Source organism: Engystomops pustulosus, chromosome 3 (genome assembly GCF_040894005.1).
Source record: "Engystomops pustulosus chromosome 3, aEngPut4.maternal, whole genome shotgun sequence".
Classification (NCBI taxonomy): Eukaryota; Metazoa; Chordata; class Amphibia; order Anura; family Leptodactylidae; genus Engystomops; species Engystomops pustulosus.
Genome location: NC_092413.1, coordinates 40,277,178 through 40,296,393, shown reverse-complemented (window position 1 = coordinate 40,296,393; position 19,216 = coordinate 40,277,178). Strand labels below are relative to the sequence as shown.

At 41.2% G+C, this 19,216-nt stretch overlaps 1 protein-coding gene across 2 annotated transcripts in view; it reads right to left on the bottom strand.

Annotated features, from left to right (window-relative positions):
* Nucleotides 1-15,150: 15,150 nt before the first annotated feature.
* Nucleotides 15,151-19,216, bottom strand: part of XPO1 (exportin 1) — a 35,531-nt gene continuing 31,465 nt past the window's right edge. For both annotated transcript variants that reach the window (XM_072140563.1, XM_072140564.1), the window contains 5 exons: nt 18,608-18,776; nt 17,719-17,853; nt 17,346-17,505; nt 16,988-17,084; nt 15,151-16,347 (listed from right to left, as the gene is read on the bottom strand). In XM_072140563.1, the coding sequence (XP_071996664.1) occupies nt 16,201-16,347; nt 16,988-17,084; nt 17,346-17,505; nt 17,719-17,853; nt 18,608-18,776 (708 nt within the window). In that variant the 3' untranslated portion in view covers nt 15,151-16,200. The remainder of the gene's footprint in view (nt 16,348-16,987; nt 17,085-17,345; nt 17,506-17,718; nt 17,854-18,607; nt 18,777-19,216) is intronic.

The following is a 19,216-nucleotide window of genomic DNA, read 5'->3' as shown; positions in this document are numbered from 1 at the left end:
CACTGTACAGGGATAATACAGAATAATGTTTCAGTACAGGGATAAAGCACACAGTTACACTCACCGGCCACTTTATTAGGTACACCTGTCTAACTGCTCGTTAACACTTAATTTCTAATCAGCCAATCACATGGTGGCTACTCAGTGCCTTGATTTGATTGCCTTTGAACGTGGCATGGTTGTTGGTGCCAGAAGGGCTGGTCTGAGTATTTCAGAAACTGCTGATCTACTGGGATTTTCACGCACAACCATCTCTAGGGTTTACAGAGAATGGTCCGAAAAAGAAAAAACATCCAATGAGCGGCAGTTCTGTGGGTGGAAATGCCTTGTTGATGCCAGAGGTCAGAGGAGAATGGGCAGACTGGTTCGAGCTAATAGAAAGGCAACAGTGACTCAAATCGCCACCCGTTACAACCATGGTAGGCAGAAGAGCATCTCTGAACGCACAGTACGTCAAACTTTGAGGCAGATGGGTTACAGCAGCAGAAGACCACACCGGGTGCCACTCCTTTCAGCTAAGAACAGGAAACTGAGGCTACAATTTGCACAAGCTCATGGAAATTGGACAGTAGAAGATTGGAAAAACGTTGTCTGGTCTGATGAGTCTCGATTTCTGCTGCAACATTCGGATAGTAGGGTCAGAATTTGGCGTCAACAACATGAAAGCATGGATCCATCCTGCCTTGTATCAACGGTTCAGGCTGGTGGTGGTGGTGTCATGGTGTGGGGAATATTTTCTTGGCACTCTTTGGGCCCCTTGGTACCAATTGAGCATCGTTGCAATGCCACAGCCTACCTGAGTATTGTTGCTGACCATGTCCATCCTTTTATGACCACAATGTACCCAACATCTGATGGCTACTTTCAGCAGGATAATGCGCCATGTCATAAAGCTGGAATCATCTCACACTGGTTTCTTGAACATGACAATGAGTTCACTGGACTCAAATGGCCTCCACAGTCACCAGATCTCAATCCAATAGAGCATCTTTGGGATGTGGTGGAACGGGAGATTCGCATCATGGATGTGCAGCCGACAAATCTGCGGCAACTGTGTGATGCCATCATGTCAATATGGACCAAAATCTCTGAGGAATGCTTCCAGCACCTTGTTGAATCTATGCCACGAAGAATTGAGGCAGTTCTGAAGGCAAAAGGGGGTCCAACCCGATACTAGCATGGTGTACCTAATAAAGTGGCCGGTGAGTGTATATCACAATACAGGGATTATACAATTAGTGATGTCACAGTATATAGATAATACACATAGTAATTTCACAGTAAAGGGATATTTCACACAGTGATGTCACAGTACAGGAATTATACAATCAGTGATGTCACAGGAATAATACACATAGTGATGTCAGATGTATATCAGAGCTCAGGAATAATGAAATGCTACACTACAATGCTACTATATTATGCTGCGGTTTTGCTGCTTGGAAATTTTGATTGGAAAAACTGTGGATAATCCACAACATTTGCAGATATAGCTTGGATTTCTTAAACCAGACTATCTGATTAATGCACTTAGCCTGTACCCTAGCAGCGCACAATAAGAATTAAAACTAACATTTTGCAAGCCGCTCTTAAAATTCCCCCACACCAGTGCACAGCTTCCTGGATCTACTAATCTACTATGAGGGTTTGCCTTTTAGTAGATCAGGAAGGGATCTTCTCCAGGAGATTTTAACTATAGTCCCCACCAGTTTTCCTGTGGAGACTACAGTAAATTCTACGGGAAAGGGCGTTCACAGAAAACCATAAAAAGTGTCAGAGATTGGCTTGTTATATGAAAATTGTCATAATAAATCTGCCCCCAAATCTGTGCCTGACTACTTGTTGTTCTCTGTTGTTTTTAGCTAAAATGGCTTTTAAATGGAACCTGTCACTGGGCCTCAGCACCACAGATCCCAGGTTCTACCATATTCTTCTTATAAATTGTTTACAATTCCTTCTTTTCTTGTTCTTTTCCAAAATCCTCTTTTATTCTCCCTTTCATAAAGTCAAGGAGGCGGGAGCTGAACTATGCACTGGAAAGCTCCTTTTACCCCCACATGACCGCTGTACAGAAGCCTTTCAAGGAAATCTAGCATTTGTTTTTATACATTATGAAGCAAACATACCTTGAGAAAGCTGTAGCTACACTGATGCACAAACATATCTTCTTTAATCCCTGAGCCAAGTGGATTTGCTAAAAAAAACTATTATAACATTATGATAATGAGGCTCTGTCGTTCCTGTGACTGGTTCAGCACTTCTTCTCACCCTAATTATGCACTGCTCCAGCCTTGTCCTGCCCAGCATAAGCCGAGAAAATGTCATCACTGTGTTGTCCCTGAGAGGCAGAAGTAATCAATAGCTGCACCATCTCCTAGCTGCTGTATATGAGTCACCCACCTCAGGTTGATTAGTCCTATCTGGACAGTTCAGGAAGTTCCGTGAGTAATGTGTTTATTTAGGCTCCCTGCTTTCCCATGGTCCTGAATTTTTTAATTGTTTTTTCCAGCAAAACCACTTGGCTAAGCGATTAATGTCTGTGCATCAGTGTAGTTACAGCATTCTCAAGGTATGTTTGGTTCATAATGCATAAAAGCAAATGGTAGATTTCCTTTAAATGTATTCATTCCATACATTTATATTTTTATTCTCAATATCAGGCCACTCTTGTACATAGAGTCCGCCATAACAACCTCCTGCGGCAGAGAGTTCCATAGTCCCACTGCTCTTACAGTAAAGAACCTTTGTCTATGGTGATGGTAGAATCGCCTCTCCTCTAGGCGCTGAGGATGCCCCCTTGTCCTGGTCACAGGCCTAGGTATAAAAAGATCTTTGGAGAGTTCCTTGTACTGTCAGTTCAGGTATTTGTACATTGTAATGAGGTCTCCCCTCAGTCGTCTTTTTTGTAAATTGAATAATCCCAAATTTAGTAATCTGTCATTGTATTCTAGTCCCCTGATTCCCCTAATAATCCTGGTTGCTCTCCTCTGCACCCGTTCCAGCTCTACTATGTCCTTTTTATACACTGGTGACCAAAACTGTACACAATATTCCATGTGTGGTCTGACCAGGGATTTGTATAAGGGTAAAACTATGTCTTTATCATGAGAATCTATTCCTCTCTTGATACATCCCATAATTCTATGTGCTTTAGCAGCAGCCGCCAGGCTCTGGTCGCTAAAATTAAGTTTACCATCCACCAATACCCCCCAAGTCCTTTTCAGCTCCAGTTTTACCAAGTAATTTACTGTTTAGAACATAATTATACTTTTTGTTTCCATGGGCCGAGTGCATAACCTTACATTTATCTACATTAAACCTCATCAACTATTCTCTGCACAATCTTCCAGCTTCCACAATTACCTCTGCATATTTACAGTAATAAACTCTACTGTGTAAACCATCTATGAGGTCATTAATAAAATATTATAAATAAGTGGCCGCAATACTGACCACTGTGACACTCCACTGTTAACTTCAACCCAATCTGTTAATGTGCCATTAATGACCCTTTGTTTTCTATCACTGAACCAATTTCTTACCCAAATACACAGGTCCAGTCTGTAACTTACTATCTCATAGAAGCTGGTCAGGTTGGTGTCCCTTATCCAGGAGTGAACCTAAATTATCTGCAGAGGTAAGCTAAAACATCACCCCCTTTACCCCATCTAATAGTAATATATTGGGATATTTTTTTAGTAATTGGGTTCTCCTTGCATTGTCTCACACCCGTGCTGATTTCAGGCATGAAGACACTGGGGAAGAGTTATCAAGCTGTCTAAGAGTTAGAATGTTCTTAGTTGCCCATGGCAACCAATAACAGCTCAGCTTTCATTTTACCAGTGCTGATGAATATTTTAAAAGGGAGCTCTAATCGCTTGCCATGGGCAAATAAAAGCATTCTAGGTCTTGATAAATCTGCCCCACTAATTTTAAGAGTCAGGACTTGCTGCGTAGTAGGTCACTGCACACCTGATGCATCCCCCAATTTTAATTCATTGGGTGCTGCCTAAGGGTTCAAGTCCTTGGGTCAACATCTGCGAAGATTTTGTATGTTCTCTCTGTGTTTGCGTGGGTTTCCTCCGGGTTCTCCGGTTTCCTCCCACACTCCAAAACATACTGGTAGGATTATAAGATTTTGAGCCCCATGGGGACATGGACTGATTTGGCATGCTGTGTGTAGTGCTACTTAATCTGTGTGTGCCATATAAATAAAGGATTATTATTATTATAAGGCAAGAGGCTCAACTCGCATCACGGCTGGTGCATCCATCTAATTTTTAAACTTGCACATAGCCCTAGCTCTTTTTTAATAGCAATAAAAAAATGAGGGACCTGGAAAATCAATGAGGCTTAAGGCCTGCTCACATCTCTTCCACAGATTATGTTAGGAATAATTGTAGGATATTCCATAAAAAAAAAATCAGGGATGTAACACAAAAAAAACAAGGAAGCAGCACTCCGTGAAAAAGCAGTGTTTTTTATTTCACCAGTGGGTAGATGCAACGTCACATAGTAAAAGAACACAATAATGGAATCTACGGGTATGTAAAAAGTGTTTCCTTAGGAGTTACAGACACAAAAAAATATATATTTTGTTTGCTATTTAAACCCTAACTAAATAAAATACGGGTTTACTGATTTTTTTTTTGTTAGTTTTTTTTTTACCTAGCACAATTGTGCCCTGAGTCTTTAACCCTTCAGACTGCTTATGTGAATGAACACTTATTCTTCATCCTAATCATTGTGTCCGGCTTTTTGCTACTGCCTTGAAATAAGGGACACAAGTAAATAACACATTGGCTTCTACCATTGTCTCTTATAATTGGTAACTAGGACTTTCCTCCTGGCATGTAACAAAACTTGTTTAAGTGGTAAGACAAAGATCTTTAATTATATCGCACAGGTAATCTTATGATTAGCAAGTTAGGGCATGGCCATACAGTGTGGAATCCTAAAATCAAGCTGCCATTGGTTGTAATTGTGATGGTCTGTTCCCACCATTGTCCTTTGACTACGATTCTGCTTTGTTGATGACCATGGTTTGACCTCCCCAGACTTCTGGCCTGTTTCCTTTGTCAGTTTCCTGGCTGTCCTTACCTATGGCATTGCCACCTGCTGTTTGAAGATTCTCCACCTGAACCCTCACCAACCCCCATTCTCCCTGGAACAGCTGCCACCTACCCTGGTATTAGTCCAAGAGGTATTTGCCATGGGTCCAGGCAACAAGTCCTGATCCTTATGCAATTGTCTTTATGATTGTCCCAAATCCAAGCTAGTCCACATCCCACTGTTTGCTTTAGACGTCACAGGTTGGGCCAACCTATGGCTGCATACAGCTACACATTTAGGCCCCCCGATTTTTGTCGCATGAAAGCCAAAATCCAATTGCGTGCGACACAATCCCCTGCTAAATACCTGTCACAGCCGTGCAATCCCCGAAAATGTCGGAAAATCTGACTACGGTGCAGCCACGAACCCTTAGTAAATAAACACCATCATGATCCTGACCAGAAAAGAGAGTACCCAAACCCGTAATGTTCGGGTCCATATCTAACATTGCAGATTCAGGTTAATCCATGCTGGGAACACCAGCGATCTTGGGTGTTACCCTTTTAATCCGGGTGCCAAATTTTCTGTAGGACCATCGCTTCCCGTGATGTCATCGGGGAGCCACGGTCCTACAGAAAATTTTCCACCAGCATTTAAAGGGTAACACCCAAATCGGTGCCAGCACCGATCAGTAGTGTAAGGCCCCTTCCACACTAGCGTTGCATTTTACGTCAGGGTGCAATGCGTGAAAAACTGACGTTTTTGGCTGCGTGTTGTTCGCGTTTTTTTGCGTTTTCGGTGCGGTTTTCACGAACGTTTTTTAAGTCAATGGGAGACTCGAGCATTTTTCAAAGGGACCATGGTTCGGGAATAAAATGTTTTATTTAATTGAAAAAGAATGTCTTCTGATAAGTTAGCAGATGTATGCAAACAGCTGCAATCTTTTGTTCACTGTTCCGCGCGTATATTATCTCCCGACAAGTTAGCAGATGTGAAGAACAGTGAAGAATAGAATAAAAACAGTGAACACAGTGAACACAGGATCATTTAAGTGAAAAACACAGTAAAGAACACAGTGAAGAATAGATTGCAGATGATACGCGTGGAACGGTGCAAACAAAATAGCATGTGAAGAACAATATATATGTGTGTAAAGAACACTGTTCACTGTTTTTATTCTATTCTTCACTGTTCTTCACTGTGTTTTTTTAATTAAATGCTCGACCTCGAGCAGGGGAATTATTCATGTCACCTAGCAACCCATCCATTTAAAACGCATTGCAATGCTTGCGAGTGCAATGCGTTTTTGATGCGTCTCCATAGACTTGAATGGGGCGGGAAAAACGCGCGTCAAAACAAACGCAAGCACGCGCGTGAAAAACAACGCAAATGAGGAAAGGCCCATTGGAAACAATGGGACAGAGTGCAATGCAAGTTCTGCGCGTCAAAAGCACACGCAGAACTCACGCGTGAAAAACGCTAGTGTGGAAGGGGCCTTACCGGTGGGGGTGAGTGTTTGCCCATACTCGTAAAACCCCAACAGGACCACTCACCCGTCATCCTGACACTGTGGTAGTTTGAGGGTCTAAATTCTCATGACAGGTTCCTTTACCGATGTACGCCCGAAGTATGGAGAGGATTCACTGGCTGAGCCCACTCCATACAGTTAGGGTGTTTGCTGCAAATTGCAGCAAACCCCCAACACTAACATCCTTGATTGGTGCTAGCATTGATCAATAGTTTTAGCTATAGAAATGCAGGAAAACCTGCTGGTGGCATTTAAAATGCAGTGGTGCATGCACATCTCATTCTTTGTTTCGATTGTTTGAAGACAGGCATTTAGAGATGCAATTTTTGAAGCCAAAAGCAGGTGTGGATCATAATGGGTGAGAACTTATCATTAAGAAGTGCTGCTCCTCCTATATTTTCACTCCACTCCTGGGTTGGACATCACAAACTGCATCTGAAAAACTGAATGTGTGGACGCACCCCTAGGGTTCAAGTACCCTAGGGAGGCTAAAAAAATTACTGTTAAAAAAAATTCAAGTTCAAATCACCCCCTTTTCCTTAGAACTGATATCATTAATAAACAAAAAAATAAGTAACAAGTTATGTTTCGCCGCATCCAAAAAGTCCAGATCTATCAAATCTATAAATGTCTAAATCGATAGTTTTTGAACATTTTGCTATTAATAAAAAATTTAATGAAAAGTGATGAAACGATTGTGCTGTCCTCAAAATGGTAAGAATGAAAATATCAGGGTCATGGCTGCTGCCCCGCGGTTACCGGCTCCCCGCAATACTTTACCTGTCCGCGTCCCCGCTTCTTTGGGTGCGCGCACAGGCACTTGAGGATATAAAGGGTCAGATACCACTAATTGGTGCCGGCGTCTCCCAGCATTCCCCGCCGTATCTTTGGGCCTTGTGCCTTAGAGAAAGCTTTGTCTGATGCCCTGCGCTATTCTAGTGATTTCCCGTTGTAACCCCGGTTCCATTCCTGACTACATTCCCACACTGCCTGCCCTGACCTATTTCTACGTCCCCGACTCTGATACCGTGCTGCCCTTCCTGACCTCCTGCCTGTCCCCGCCTATGAGATTGCCTGCCGTTCCTGTACCTCGACCTTGGCTGCCACCGCGGACAAGTAACACCTGTGGAACAACCTGGTGGTAGTATGGCGAAGCAAGACCATTCTGCTTTGCGGCGGGCTTTGGTGAAGATCAGGTGCCACTTAGACTCCGGTCCCAGGTGTTGGCTTGTGTCATCGTCCGTGGTCGTCAGAGGATCCACTACCTCCGATCCTGACATTCAGCTCTTCCCACAAAAAAAGTCTGTTCCATGTAATATGAAAAAGTTATAAGCGTCAGAATATGGCAAAATTAAGAAATATATATATATTTTAAATCTACTAAATAAGCTTTATAAATGTTGTATCCCCGGGGTCATACCAAACCAAAGAATAAAGCAGAGCCCAAGAGAAAATTTGATTTGATTTGTCAATATTACCTCATTTGGAATTATTTGCCCGGTTCCAAGTGCGCAGCATGGAATCTAGGATACTGGAACTAGTTAGAACGATTCGTGAAGAGAAATCTGCCACTTTTTCAGATGTCCACATCTGGATTACTGTCACAAAAAAATTGTATAAAAGGCACACATTTTGGAACAATTATGCTAAAAAGTAAAAAAAAGAGCAAAAAAAAAAAGTTTTAAAAGTTTGTTAAATGACCCCTGTGAGTTGAAGTACGGAAGCCGTCTTAGATGTCATCAGCCACTACCTGAGCAGCTATGAGGATATTTGTGTGTCCTCTGAGGATTATGCACCTGTTTCTTTAGAGACTCAGGAATTCCTGTCTTGGGTCAAGAGTTAATTGTCTGACACTTTTCAACAACTGCAGTGCTCCCCCACACGTGTCTCTGTTCCAGGCAACTGTTTTCCAAGGACACTGATTTTCTAAAGACACATAATTATTTACAAAATAGGCCCCTTTCACGTACGAGTTCTTGATGTATAGAACTTGCGTTGCAATCTAACACATTGTATTCAATGGGTTTTGTCAGACATTAATTTTTTTTTTAATCCTTATTTACGTACATTGGGAAAGATTTTACATTTTCATGCAGACCAGACATGAAGTCTCATGTATCTCTGCTCAGGAGGTTTATTTTTGGAATGCACACGACCCCATAATGTCATATGTGGATGCAGTGCAATGGGCTGGAGATTTTAGAACATCATACCTTATCTATTGGAACAAGATGTTCCCCCCTGGGCTGGATAAATGGATGCATCTTCTACCAGACACCAATAAAGTCCACAGTGATTGTTGGTCCTATAAAGGTATATAGACTACCTGCACACTAAGAGTGCAGTTATATGGTGTGGAGCCGGTAGGAGCTCACTTGGAGTTCAAAGATGAACTTACCAGTGCCTTTTTCTTCTGATCTGTAATGGGAGTGTCATTACTGAGCATGTACAAAAAGTGCAGCACATGCATCCCATTTAAAGGAAACCTACCACTTGTAGTGGCAGGTTTCTGATGGAAATACCGGGCACCAGCTGGTGCCGGAGCTTATCTTTGTTAGTGTTTTAAACCACGGTATCGCGGTTTAAAACACTTTTTAAACTTTATAGCCGGCGCAGGGAGGTACGCACTCGGCGCTTACCGTGCGTGCGGCTACATAGGAAGTGAAGGAGAGCCGCGCGCATGGTAAGCGCCGAGCGCGTACCTCCCTGCGCCGGCTATAAAGTTTAAAAAGTGTTTTAAACCGCGATACCGCGGTTTAAAACACTAACAAAAATAAGCTCCGGCACCAGCTCACCCTGAGCTGGTGCCCGATATTGCCATCGGAAACCTGCCACTACAAGTGGTAGGTTTCCTTTAAATAAGTAGAAGAGTATGTACAAGTATGCTTCCATAACTGATGCAGCCGGTCGAGTAGCGGAAAGTTCAGCTCTTAAATCCTCACTGCGCCTGGGTCCTCATTCCTCACGCTGGTTGTATGGGAGTGGTAAGTACTTGTCAGCTGTACTACTGCTGGCACATACAACCAATGCAGGACACAGAGCAGCACATGGGGGAAGAGAAAAGGCTGCAATGAGAAAAGAAGCCAGGAAAGGAATTTAGTTTTCTTTTCTGTCTGCTCAGGGGTCTCTGAATGCAGTATTTGGTTGCTGGGGTCGTATTGTGTGCTGTACTGTGGTTGTTGAGGCTAGTCCATGCCCTATATTCTATGTTGTGTACAGCGGGCCTAAAAATGGCTACCTGAGAAAATAAACTTGTCTTGTGTCTAAGAATAGGTCATTAATTAAGCCTGACTCCATACCTCCTTGCCATAATCGCAGGAACTTAGGAGACAGACAGCTGAACAACGCCCCTTTGTAAAATTTGTATTGAATCAATAAACTGTGTTGCTTCCTGTCAATGTCAAAGCCACGAGAGATGAACATGTAGAGCACCTGATATGGGATGGCTTGACGAACACTTCCAACTTAAAGAGAACCCGTCATGCAAAATAACCCCTCTAATCTAAATATATTTTCCTAAACTGCCATTAGAGAGCATTGCCTCTATCTCTTCATTGTCCCTCTACATGCCTGTAAACCTAAGCAATGAGGTCCTAAAGCTGTATGCAAATGACCTGTGAAATGTCCAATGAAGCATTAGCATATTCAAGCTGTCCACTGTATTCATGAGTGGGAGGCACAGTCACACCCCCAATGCTTGACTGACAGCCTGTAACGCTGTGATGGCTGCTACATGTGCTTGCTGGTGGCCACGTCCCCTGCAGCCTGTGTGTGTAGAGGAGAGATACAACAGCTCCAGGATGCAGCCATGTTATAGCAGAACATGTCAGGTACTTGTGTAGCTGATGTGTATCACACATATGTATTAGGAGGATGCAGCATGTCAGCAGATGCACTAACTATGCTTTACTATGAATTACACACAGACATGAGCAGGGGGAGGAGAGGGGAGGGGTAACATCACTGCCTCTGACCATGTGACCAGTCTCATTTACATAATAAAGAAATGATGATTTTACAATAATTAATGTATGAAATGACTAGATAAAGGCTGGGATGGGATCCTTGTGAGCTGCTCCAACAGGTAGTAGTGACAGGAGTAGTGGCAGAGACCTGATGACAGGTGTCCTTTAAGGACATTTTTCACTGCAAGATCCCGGCCATTGCTCGATAACAGAATTTCATGAGTTTGACAGATACATCAATAGATCCTTCACTAGTCCATTATCCAATGTTTGCATTTTGACAAACTTGTTCTTCAGATCAAAACTACTATCTCCGCCATGTATCACACACATTGTCACGACAGGTTACCATAGTCCAGTGATGGCAAACCTTGTGGAGACAGAGTGCCCAAACTACAACCAAAATCCACTTATTTACCTTGAAGTGCCAACATGGCATTTGAAGCAGTAACTTACTGTTACCTGTTCTTCCACATCTTTCAATCGTATCGACCCCTGAGCCCATCAATACAGTTGAAAGAAGGAGGGAAAATTCAGACTATCATTGTAGCTTCTCTGCAGGGTCTCTCAGCACTTTTCCTGCAGTTCCAAACAGACAATGGAGTGTCCCTTTAGGCTCTCAGCATCTCTTCCTGGGACTGCAGAAAGTTTTGGTTTGCCACCATTGCCATAGTCTTTTTAATACCAATCTACTTTTACAATTAAGTGTGAGTTGGACCAGTAATGTTATGTTACTATCGCATGCAGTCCTATATCGGCTCGGCCCAACTGACTGCTGTATAACAGCTAATGCAGTGCCAACAATGCTGCCCGGCCTCCGAGTAGCCTGTGCTTTATATTTTGATATAACGCATGACTTCTGTGCTCTGTACAGTGTGCCATCTGTGGAGCTGGGGCAACATGCTGGCCATTGTCCATGGACTGCATATGATCATGTAGTATGGATGGCTTCATGCCGGCAAACTGTATCGAGTCAAGGGGATGTTGGAGCCCCTGGTGTTATCAGTATCTGGACTCCGCTAGCTCTTCCTCCCTCATGCAAGCATGAGCTAACAGGTAGGTGTGTGGTGAATAGAGCTCATTCACATGGCCGTGTGCTTGCTGGGCCCAGATCCCAGGCTGGCATGGGTTGGGTTTAGGTGGAGCCCTCATCACCCCTCCTCCCTTCATGGGCAGACTAGTAGTCTCACCGCAAATCTGCCAAAGTATAGGACATGTCCTATACATTGCAGCACGGCTGCCAAACTCAGTCATGGTGAGGTGATATACCATGTGGTCACTGCACCATGATCCAGAGAGGTCTGCAGTGCAGCTGCGTGGTTGGGTGCTTTGTGCGGTTTCCAATTTGTTTATTGTTACAAGGGCATGTGCCACACTGTATGATGATTCTACAAGTTCTTTTCTGTGGAGACAATCAGTCTATAGTAGTGAACCTAATATGCATATTGTATAATTATACACCCCTTCCTGTTTTATTTTCTATTCTCATTCTATATGGAGGGTCCTGAGAGACCACCATTTATGTGCTGTACTCATTGTATGTGTGCATTGCATCTCCAAATGCCCTTTAATAAAACACTTGGTTAATTGACACTGGCCCACACAAAGTCACAATAGTGGGCTAGTTTTGGGTAGTGTACACATGGGCAAGATCTAGTGATTTTTAGACATGCCTCTACAATGCACTCAACATTTCACCCAGATTGTCAGCCTTTCAGAAGACTGATAGACGTTAAGTATACAAACAGCACTGTATTTGAGTACTGTATATACTCATGTATAAGCCGAGTTTTTCAGCACAAAACATGTGCTGAAAAACCCCATGTTGGCTTATACACGAGTCTATTAAAAACATAATAATAAACTTGCATACTCGCCTTCCGGCGCCCCCAATGCTCCGTGTGGCTCTTCTCTGTGCTCGATTAGCCGGCAGAGGCGCAGCCATGCACTCTCCCGGCCAGCGCACACTATGAGCGGTGTCAACTCTGATTATGTCATAGTGTGCACCTACCAGCAGACCGCATTTCTGCTGGCTGAGAGAAGAGGAGCCACTCTGAGCATTGGGTACCGCCTGAAGGCGTATATGCAAGTTAATGTGCTGGGAAAACTGGGGGCTCCCTATATACTACACTGTGCTGGCTATATACTTTTAACATAACATACTGCTAGGCTGATTAGATTGTGAGCCCCATTGGGGACAGGGACTGATTTAGCAAACTGTGTAGTGCTGCGTAATCTGTGTGCGCTGTATACTGAAGGGACCTGAGACCAATGCATATACCACCTTCAGCTTATACTCGAGTAAACAGATTTTCTCAGTTTTTGGTGGTAAAATTAGGGGCCTCAGTTTATACTTGGGTCAGCTTATAGTTGCGTATATGTGTAGGACATTGCTTCTCATTTGCAGGCTGCATATTTTTTTTTTTTTTTAGGATAAGCCTCTACACAATGCAAGGGTTTCAAGAAAAGCCTACACTAGTTAAAAAAAAATATGCAAAGGGAGACATTGCTTCAGGGAGATGGGGTTCTGAAGGAGGTAATCACCAGTGCCCCACTAAGCTATTACATTGCATCCGCTTCATCCAAGTCTCTGGCTTTAAATACCTAGCCTTTTTTTTCCCATTTTGATGTTTTCCACTCCCCACAATCAAAAATGTAATTTTATTTATTTATACACGCAAAGAGCTCTGTGCCAGCCTGTGTAACAAATTCAACTTCATAGTAATAGTATTGATTATTTCATGCCGTGTACTGGGAAGCAGAGAAAAAAAAATTCTTTATGCTCTGGGTTGGTGCGATTATGGAGATACAAAATTTGTATAGGTGTTACAATGTTTTCATACATTTGCAAAAATTAAAACTCCCTGCACACATTTTTTTTTCTTATTTTTATCATCTAGTGCTGATAACTTTTTCATACTTTGGTGAACGGAGCTGTGGGTGGTGTCATTTTTTTTCCATTTTCAAGTCTACCATTTTTTAGGACTGTAGGACCTTTTGAGCACTTTTATTTTTTATAATTTTTCAAAATGGCAAAAAAAATGCCATTTTCCGTTACAGGGTTAAACACCGTTTAAAACTATTATATTTTGATGGAATGGGCATTTCTGGATGCGATGATACAAACATGTGTTTGTGATTTTTACTGTTTATTTATATTTAAACCAGTTCTAGGGAAAGACTGAAATATGCAGCAAAGACTTACCGGCTATGTAGAGGGCTCAGCCTGTTAACCCTCTCCATGCACCCGCAGTCAGCCCGTGACGCGTTATTACGTGACGGTTCGTTAAAGGGTTAAGGAGCGTATCTGATGCAGTGTATTGTTGAATCCACCATACAAGATTTGGATGAAGCAGATGGAGTGTAAGAAGAGGGGTGGGATTAGGGCAGGAGAAAAACACGGCTCATTTGCATATCTTTAAAAGTTGTTTTCAGAAAATGCTGACACTAGTTTATCTACTTAAATTTTGATAGTAGATTTCCTTTAAAGATTTAAGTAGATAAACTAGTGTCAGCATTTTCTGAAAACAACTTGATGTATGTGTATATATAAAAGTGTAAAGTGTGAACTACCATCATGTTAGAGCAAGGCTGGATAATGACTGCATTTGTACTGGATCTCAAAATACATCTCCAACACAAAGGATCACTTCATGTTCTATACAAGCTACAAATGATGTAATTTAGGCTACAGGCCCTACTTTAAAAAACAAAAAAACAAAAACACACCTCTATCTACATGTGGTCTCAACTTGGGAAATATTGCTTGACGTAGAACCATGAGAATTTATTCTAAATATAATAAGATTCTAGGATATTGAAAACTTGGAAAAATAGTTTAAAGGATATCTACCATCAGGCTCAAGAATTGTAAACCAAGCACACTTACATGCTGTTGTCTGCCCACTCAGGCAGGATCCACTTATACCCTGGGTTTTATGGGGGGAAAAAAAATGGACTTTTAAAATTATGCAAATGAGCCCGAGGGGCTCCATAGGGGTGAATGGAGCTTGGAGCCCCTTGGGCTCATTTGCATAAATTTAAAAGCCTTTTTTTCTGTCAAAACATGGGCGGAAGAAGTTAAAAGAAGAGCAGATCCTGCCAGAGGGGACACACTGTGTGCTTGGTTTACAATCCTTCATCCTGGTGGTAGATGTCCTTTAAATAAAAAATAATAAAAATAAAAACTGTGCAATAAAATTTTAGAAATAGGTTCCTGTGTTTTTTTTCTCCTCTTTATTTCTTCCTAATTTAAGCAGTTTGGTAGGTAAAGGACAGAAATCTGACTTGCACAAACAGCTGATAAAGTACCTGATTAAGTGTCCAATCTTCTCAGAGATCAGAATAATCAAAGGACATGTGCTTTAGGTATAGAAAGTGTTAATCATTTGCCTCCTTATCGGTCTGAAGTAGAGGGACCTCAGAAGGCTTCAGATACACTAGTTACACTTTAAATAAACAACTGGATACACTTGTATTCTGCAGATAGGACAGTGAATATTTTAATTTCTAAAACTGTTCAGGTTCCTGCACCCGTCTTGTAAAATGACACCTGGTGGAATGTAATTTCACAGACATTCAAGAAGAGGCGCTAGACTAAAGAGATTTCACTGGAAAGATGGTATAATTTCATGAAACAAATTCAATTACAACTGTCAAAACTGCAAAGGTGAAGTGAACACCGACTACAGTATTTCTCGGTCTCCTGTAAAACCACTTTTTTTTTTAGAAGCCAGAGAAATAAATGTAAACCAAGTTTATTTTGCTTTTTAAGTAGTAGTGTTCTTAAAGCACTACAGCATGGTAAACAATGTAAATTAGTACAAGTCATCTCAAAAGCCAGAGGTTTTTTTTTTTTTTTATGAGTTGTTAAAAAGATGCAAGCCTATTCTAACAGGATAAATATTTTTTTTTTAACCATTTCACTTCTCGTTAATGAAGGCTCACAAATGAGCAACACTCCTCATTGAGGAAAACAAAAAGCTGTTGTCGACAAAGCGACAGCACACACACAAAAACAAAAAAAGTGTAAAAATAACTAACTGTACTGTGTTCCCATACTTTCCGAAGTTGCTTTACAATGGGATGATATGCACATGATCTTGCTGCAAAAGTTTATCCGATTTGATGTATTTAGTCAAACCCACTTTAACTCAAACTAATCCTGTTACTTTTTGGGTGAGCGCAGGCAATGCCTTACTCATGTCCCGTGGTGGGGTTTGATTCCATTGACAATCCTCCTATGCTGCAATACCCACTACAGAGAAAAATTAATCAAAAATATGGATCTTCTATAGGGGGAGGGGGGTTGAGGAAACTTTTTTGCAGCAATAAACTTGTAATTAAATAAATCTGACCGCCCTTGACCCCACAGCCACAAAACAGGGGGGAGTAGTTTTTTTTTATATATAAAAAAAAGCCTTAATTCTTTATGTCATGCAAACCTAAAGATGACCAAAGCTTTAAACAATGGAAGGATAATTCACAGAAAATCTGTTATACAAAAAACGCATAATAAGAAAAAAGGGCCACTAGGTGACATAATTTACAAATTGGCATCATTTTGGTCAACAAGAATCAAAGTGATGTTTTCCTGAACAAAACTGATGTTCAGCGGGAGGAGGGAAAGTAACGGCATAACTTGGCTTCTAAAAACTAATCACACATTTCTTCAGGAATCTCATGTGGGTTAAGAATGCCAGGAACTGACATCTGTATTCTGTGTTTCTCTTCTTGGGCTTGCCGGAGGGATGTTTCCCTTTCTTCCAGAAAAAGGTCTGAAGTGTCTTCCCCAGCATATTCCTGTGTAAGAAAGCACAAAGAAACAGCTCATGAACGCCAAAACGTAGGAATCTCTCATTCCCTTAATACCTACACACATCACTTAAGAAATCTGACAATTAAAACCCAAGCATGGATTGACCAGGGGCACTTACTCATAAATCAAGCCACTGACTCTTTTTTAATCCATAGCTTCCATTGTTCAAAAATCAACTTTATGCTAATGAACCGGAAGGGCTCTGTGGTAGGTTATCAGGGGGCCTTCTGTGCTGTAGCTTCACTGGATGTTACACTGTCATCCTCCATCAGTACTCCTCCCCCATGATGCACTCACCCAGCAGAAGAGGAGAGTTTAGCAAGCAGTGGGGTGGGAGAGATGCTCCTGCAGTGTAAGAGCTTGATGATCTGTGCAGCATGCAGATCCTCTATTTATGCCCCCAGAGCCCTTTGACTCATCAGCATGAGTTGGAGGAAGTGGACTATGGATAACATATATAGGAAGATTATCAAAGTCACAGTTGCCTGGATCTATGATTAAGAGTCCTTGGTTTATCAGGATTAATTTTGATGGCAGATTTCCTTTATTGCTATGCTAAATGAAGAGGAATCAGAACCACAAACTACAATTAACAAGGTGTCTGCATAGTCATTATGCACTTACCTTAATCTGTACAAGAAAGTCCCTAAGATGTTCTTTAAATGCAGGAATATCCTGATTTAAACTGAAGAGGCCAGTCACAAAAAGTTTAACTTGTGCACTAAAAGGAGGAAAGATAAAAAACAGTATAATGAGTTGAGTTTTTATTGCTTTGACAGTTTATTTATGCCTTCTTTTCTCCTCTTTTATAAAATTCAGTCCATAGTTTGCAAGCCCCCCCCCACTAGGTAAATGGCTGAAGATCAGCAAGACAAATTTGCTCCTCTAAAATGTGTTCTCGTTGGATGAGATGAGACATTTTGGTGGAAATCCCTGAAGCGGCTCAGGTATTAATATACTGTACATATTTAACACAACTTACTCTTGCAGATGTGGAAATGCAGATTTTAGAAGATTGGCCACATATTCCTGAATAAATATCTGGTTATTTGATGGAGTTGCAGGATTCAATGGTGCGTTTATCTTTCCTTCTTCTACCAAGTTGAACATGTATGCCAGGATTGAAGCATGCATTGTTAAACCTATAAAATATTAAATTCAACAGTACGGTGCATGAAAATACAGCAACAGGTGTCTAATAGCATTGAGCTTTCTTTATTACACAACTTTTCAGGTCTAGATGCATAATAATATATAACCCCAACAGATAGGGGTTGTAAGAATTTAAAAATAAAAAACCTAAACCCAAGACAAAAGTAACTCCTTAAGGTAAATAGCAATTCTTAGAAACTTACCAGCTGTATGAGAGGTATCCGTTACGACAGAGAAGATGTGCTGTAATATATCACAGAAGTATGTCTGATAGAAACTCTGTGCAGCAGCTTCCTCCTGAGCAACATTTTGCAGTAAGGTGTAAAGGATTTGTAAACCTGGAAATGGACAATGATATCAAATAAGCTACAATACCATACAGCTTTTAATCAGCTATATTAATGCGAAGAATGAGACCATTTTTGCTTTTGAGTTTTTTTCACTCCCGGTCTTTAATTCATAATTTTTTCTCCTCTAGTTTACAAAGCTTTATGAGGGAGGGGGGACTTCATAACCTCTTGATCACTATTAAATTTATATTTTTCTATAAATGGCAAAAAAGTGGCGTTTTGAAAATAACATAAAAGTGTTAACATCTAAAAACGATTATTCCCAGCAGTTAATAGATCAGTAGTTTTTTTGAATGCAGTGATATATGTTAAAGATTGTATTTGCATTTTTATATAATACCCTAAGGGGGCCTGACCGACCCTACCATAGTATAGCATTGCTGTATATGGAGAATTTGCTATGCATAGATGCTGCTGAGAGAAGTTCTAGAGTCTCAAATAGACTCCAGGCTACCATGGGAACGGATCATGGCTGTCCATGGTTAACACTTGCAATCGGTGCTGGCAGTGATGGGCGCTTGAGGCATTATGCAGCCAACACTCACCATGTATTGGGGATCCCTCTTCATATATACTTAATGATTATGATGCGCATGTATGTCATAATGCCATTAAGAGGTTAACTTTTATTAATACCAGTTTTTAAAAAAACATACAAGACAAGGTGGGGAGTTAGAGGTTATTGTAGAAGACTAAACTGATGATTGTTACTTCCTATATAACTAGTTTTTGCTTTACTTACCTGTATCTGCAACATTTCTCATTGTGTGTTTAAACGCCCAAATTATAGAGTCCAAAACCAGTTTAAACTGTGCGGGAGGAATGGCCAAGAATGCAGGGAAACAGTGCGAATTTACAGCTTGTAAGAGCAAGAAAAAGTTTGTCCTGTGATCTGGATATTCCTCAAAGTCCTGGACAAAACACAAAATGGATATTAGTTTTTTTCCCCCACCTGGACTAGGCATAACTTAGTACATTTTGAAGTGTCCGAGCAGTAGTACCAGACACAGCCATCATATTAGAAGTTTAATGTTTATTTAAGTGTAAGGTACTACACCACATCACCGGTAATTGTTTGCAGATTTTTAAAAATTATGCAGACACACCACATGCCCATCTACCTTGCCAGAATAATTACAATTTCTTGTACTGCGCAAAAAAAATTGCAATTATATCAGTGCTTCTACATGCAAAAACTGGTGTAGAAGCACTGATAAAGCTCCCTTAGAGTCTACTGCACACAGAAACACGGTGGCATCAAAAACATAGATGTTTAAATACTTGACAATAGATGACTTAATAGCGTGAATAGCTTAACATAATTCTCTTTAAGAGGGTTGAATCAAGCCTA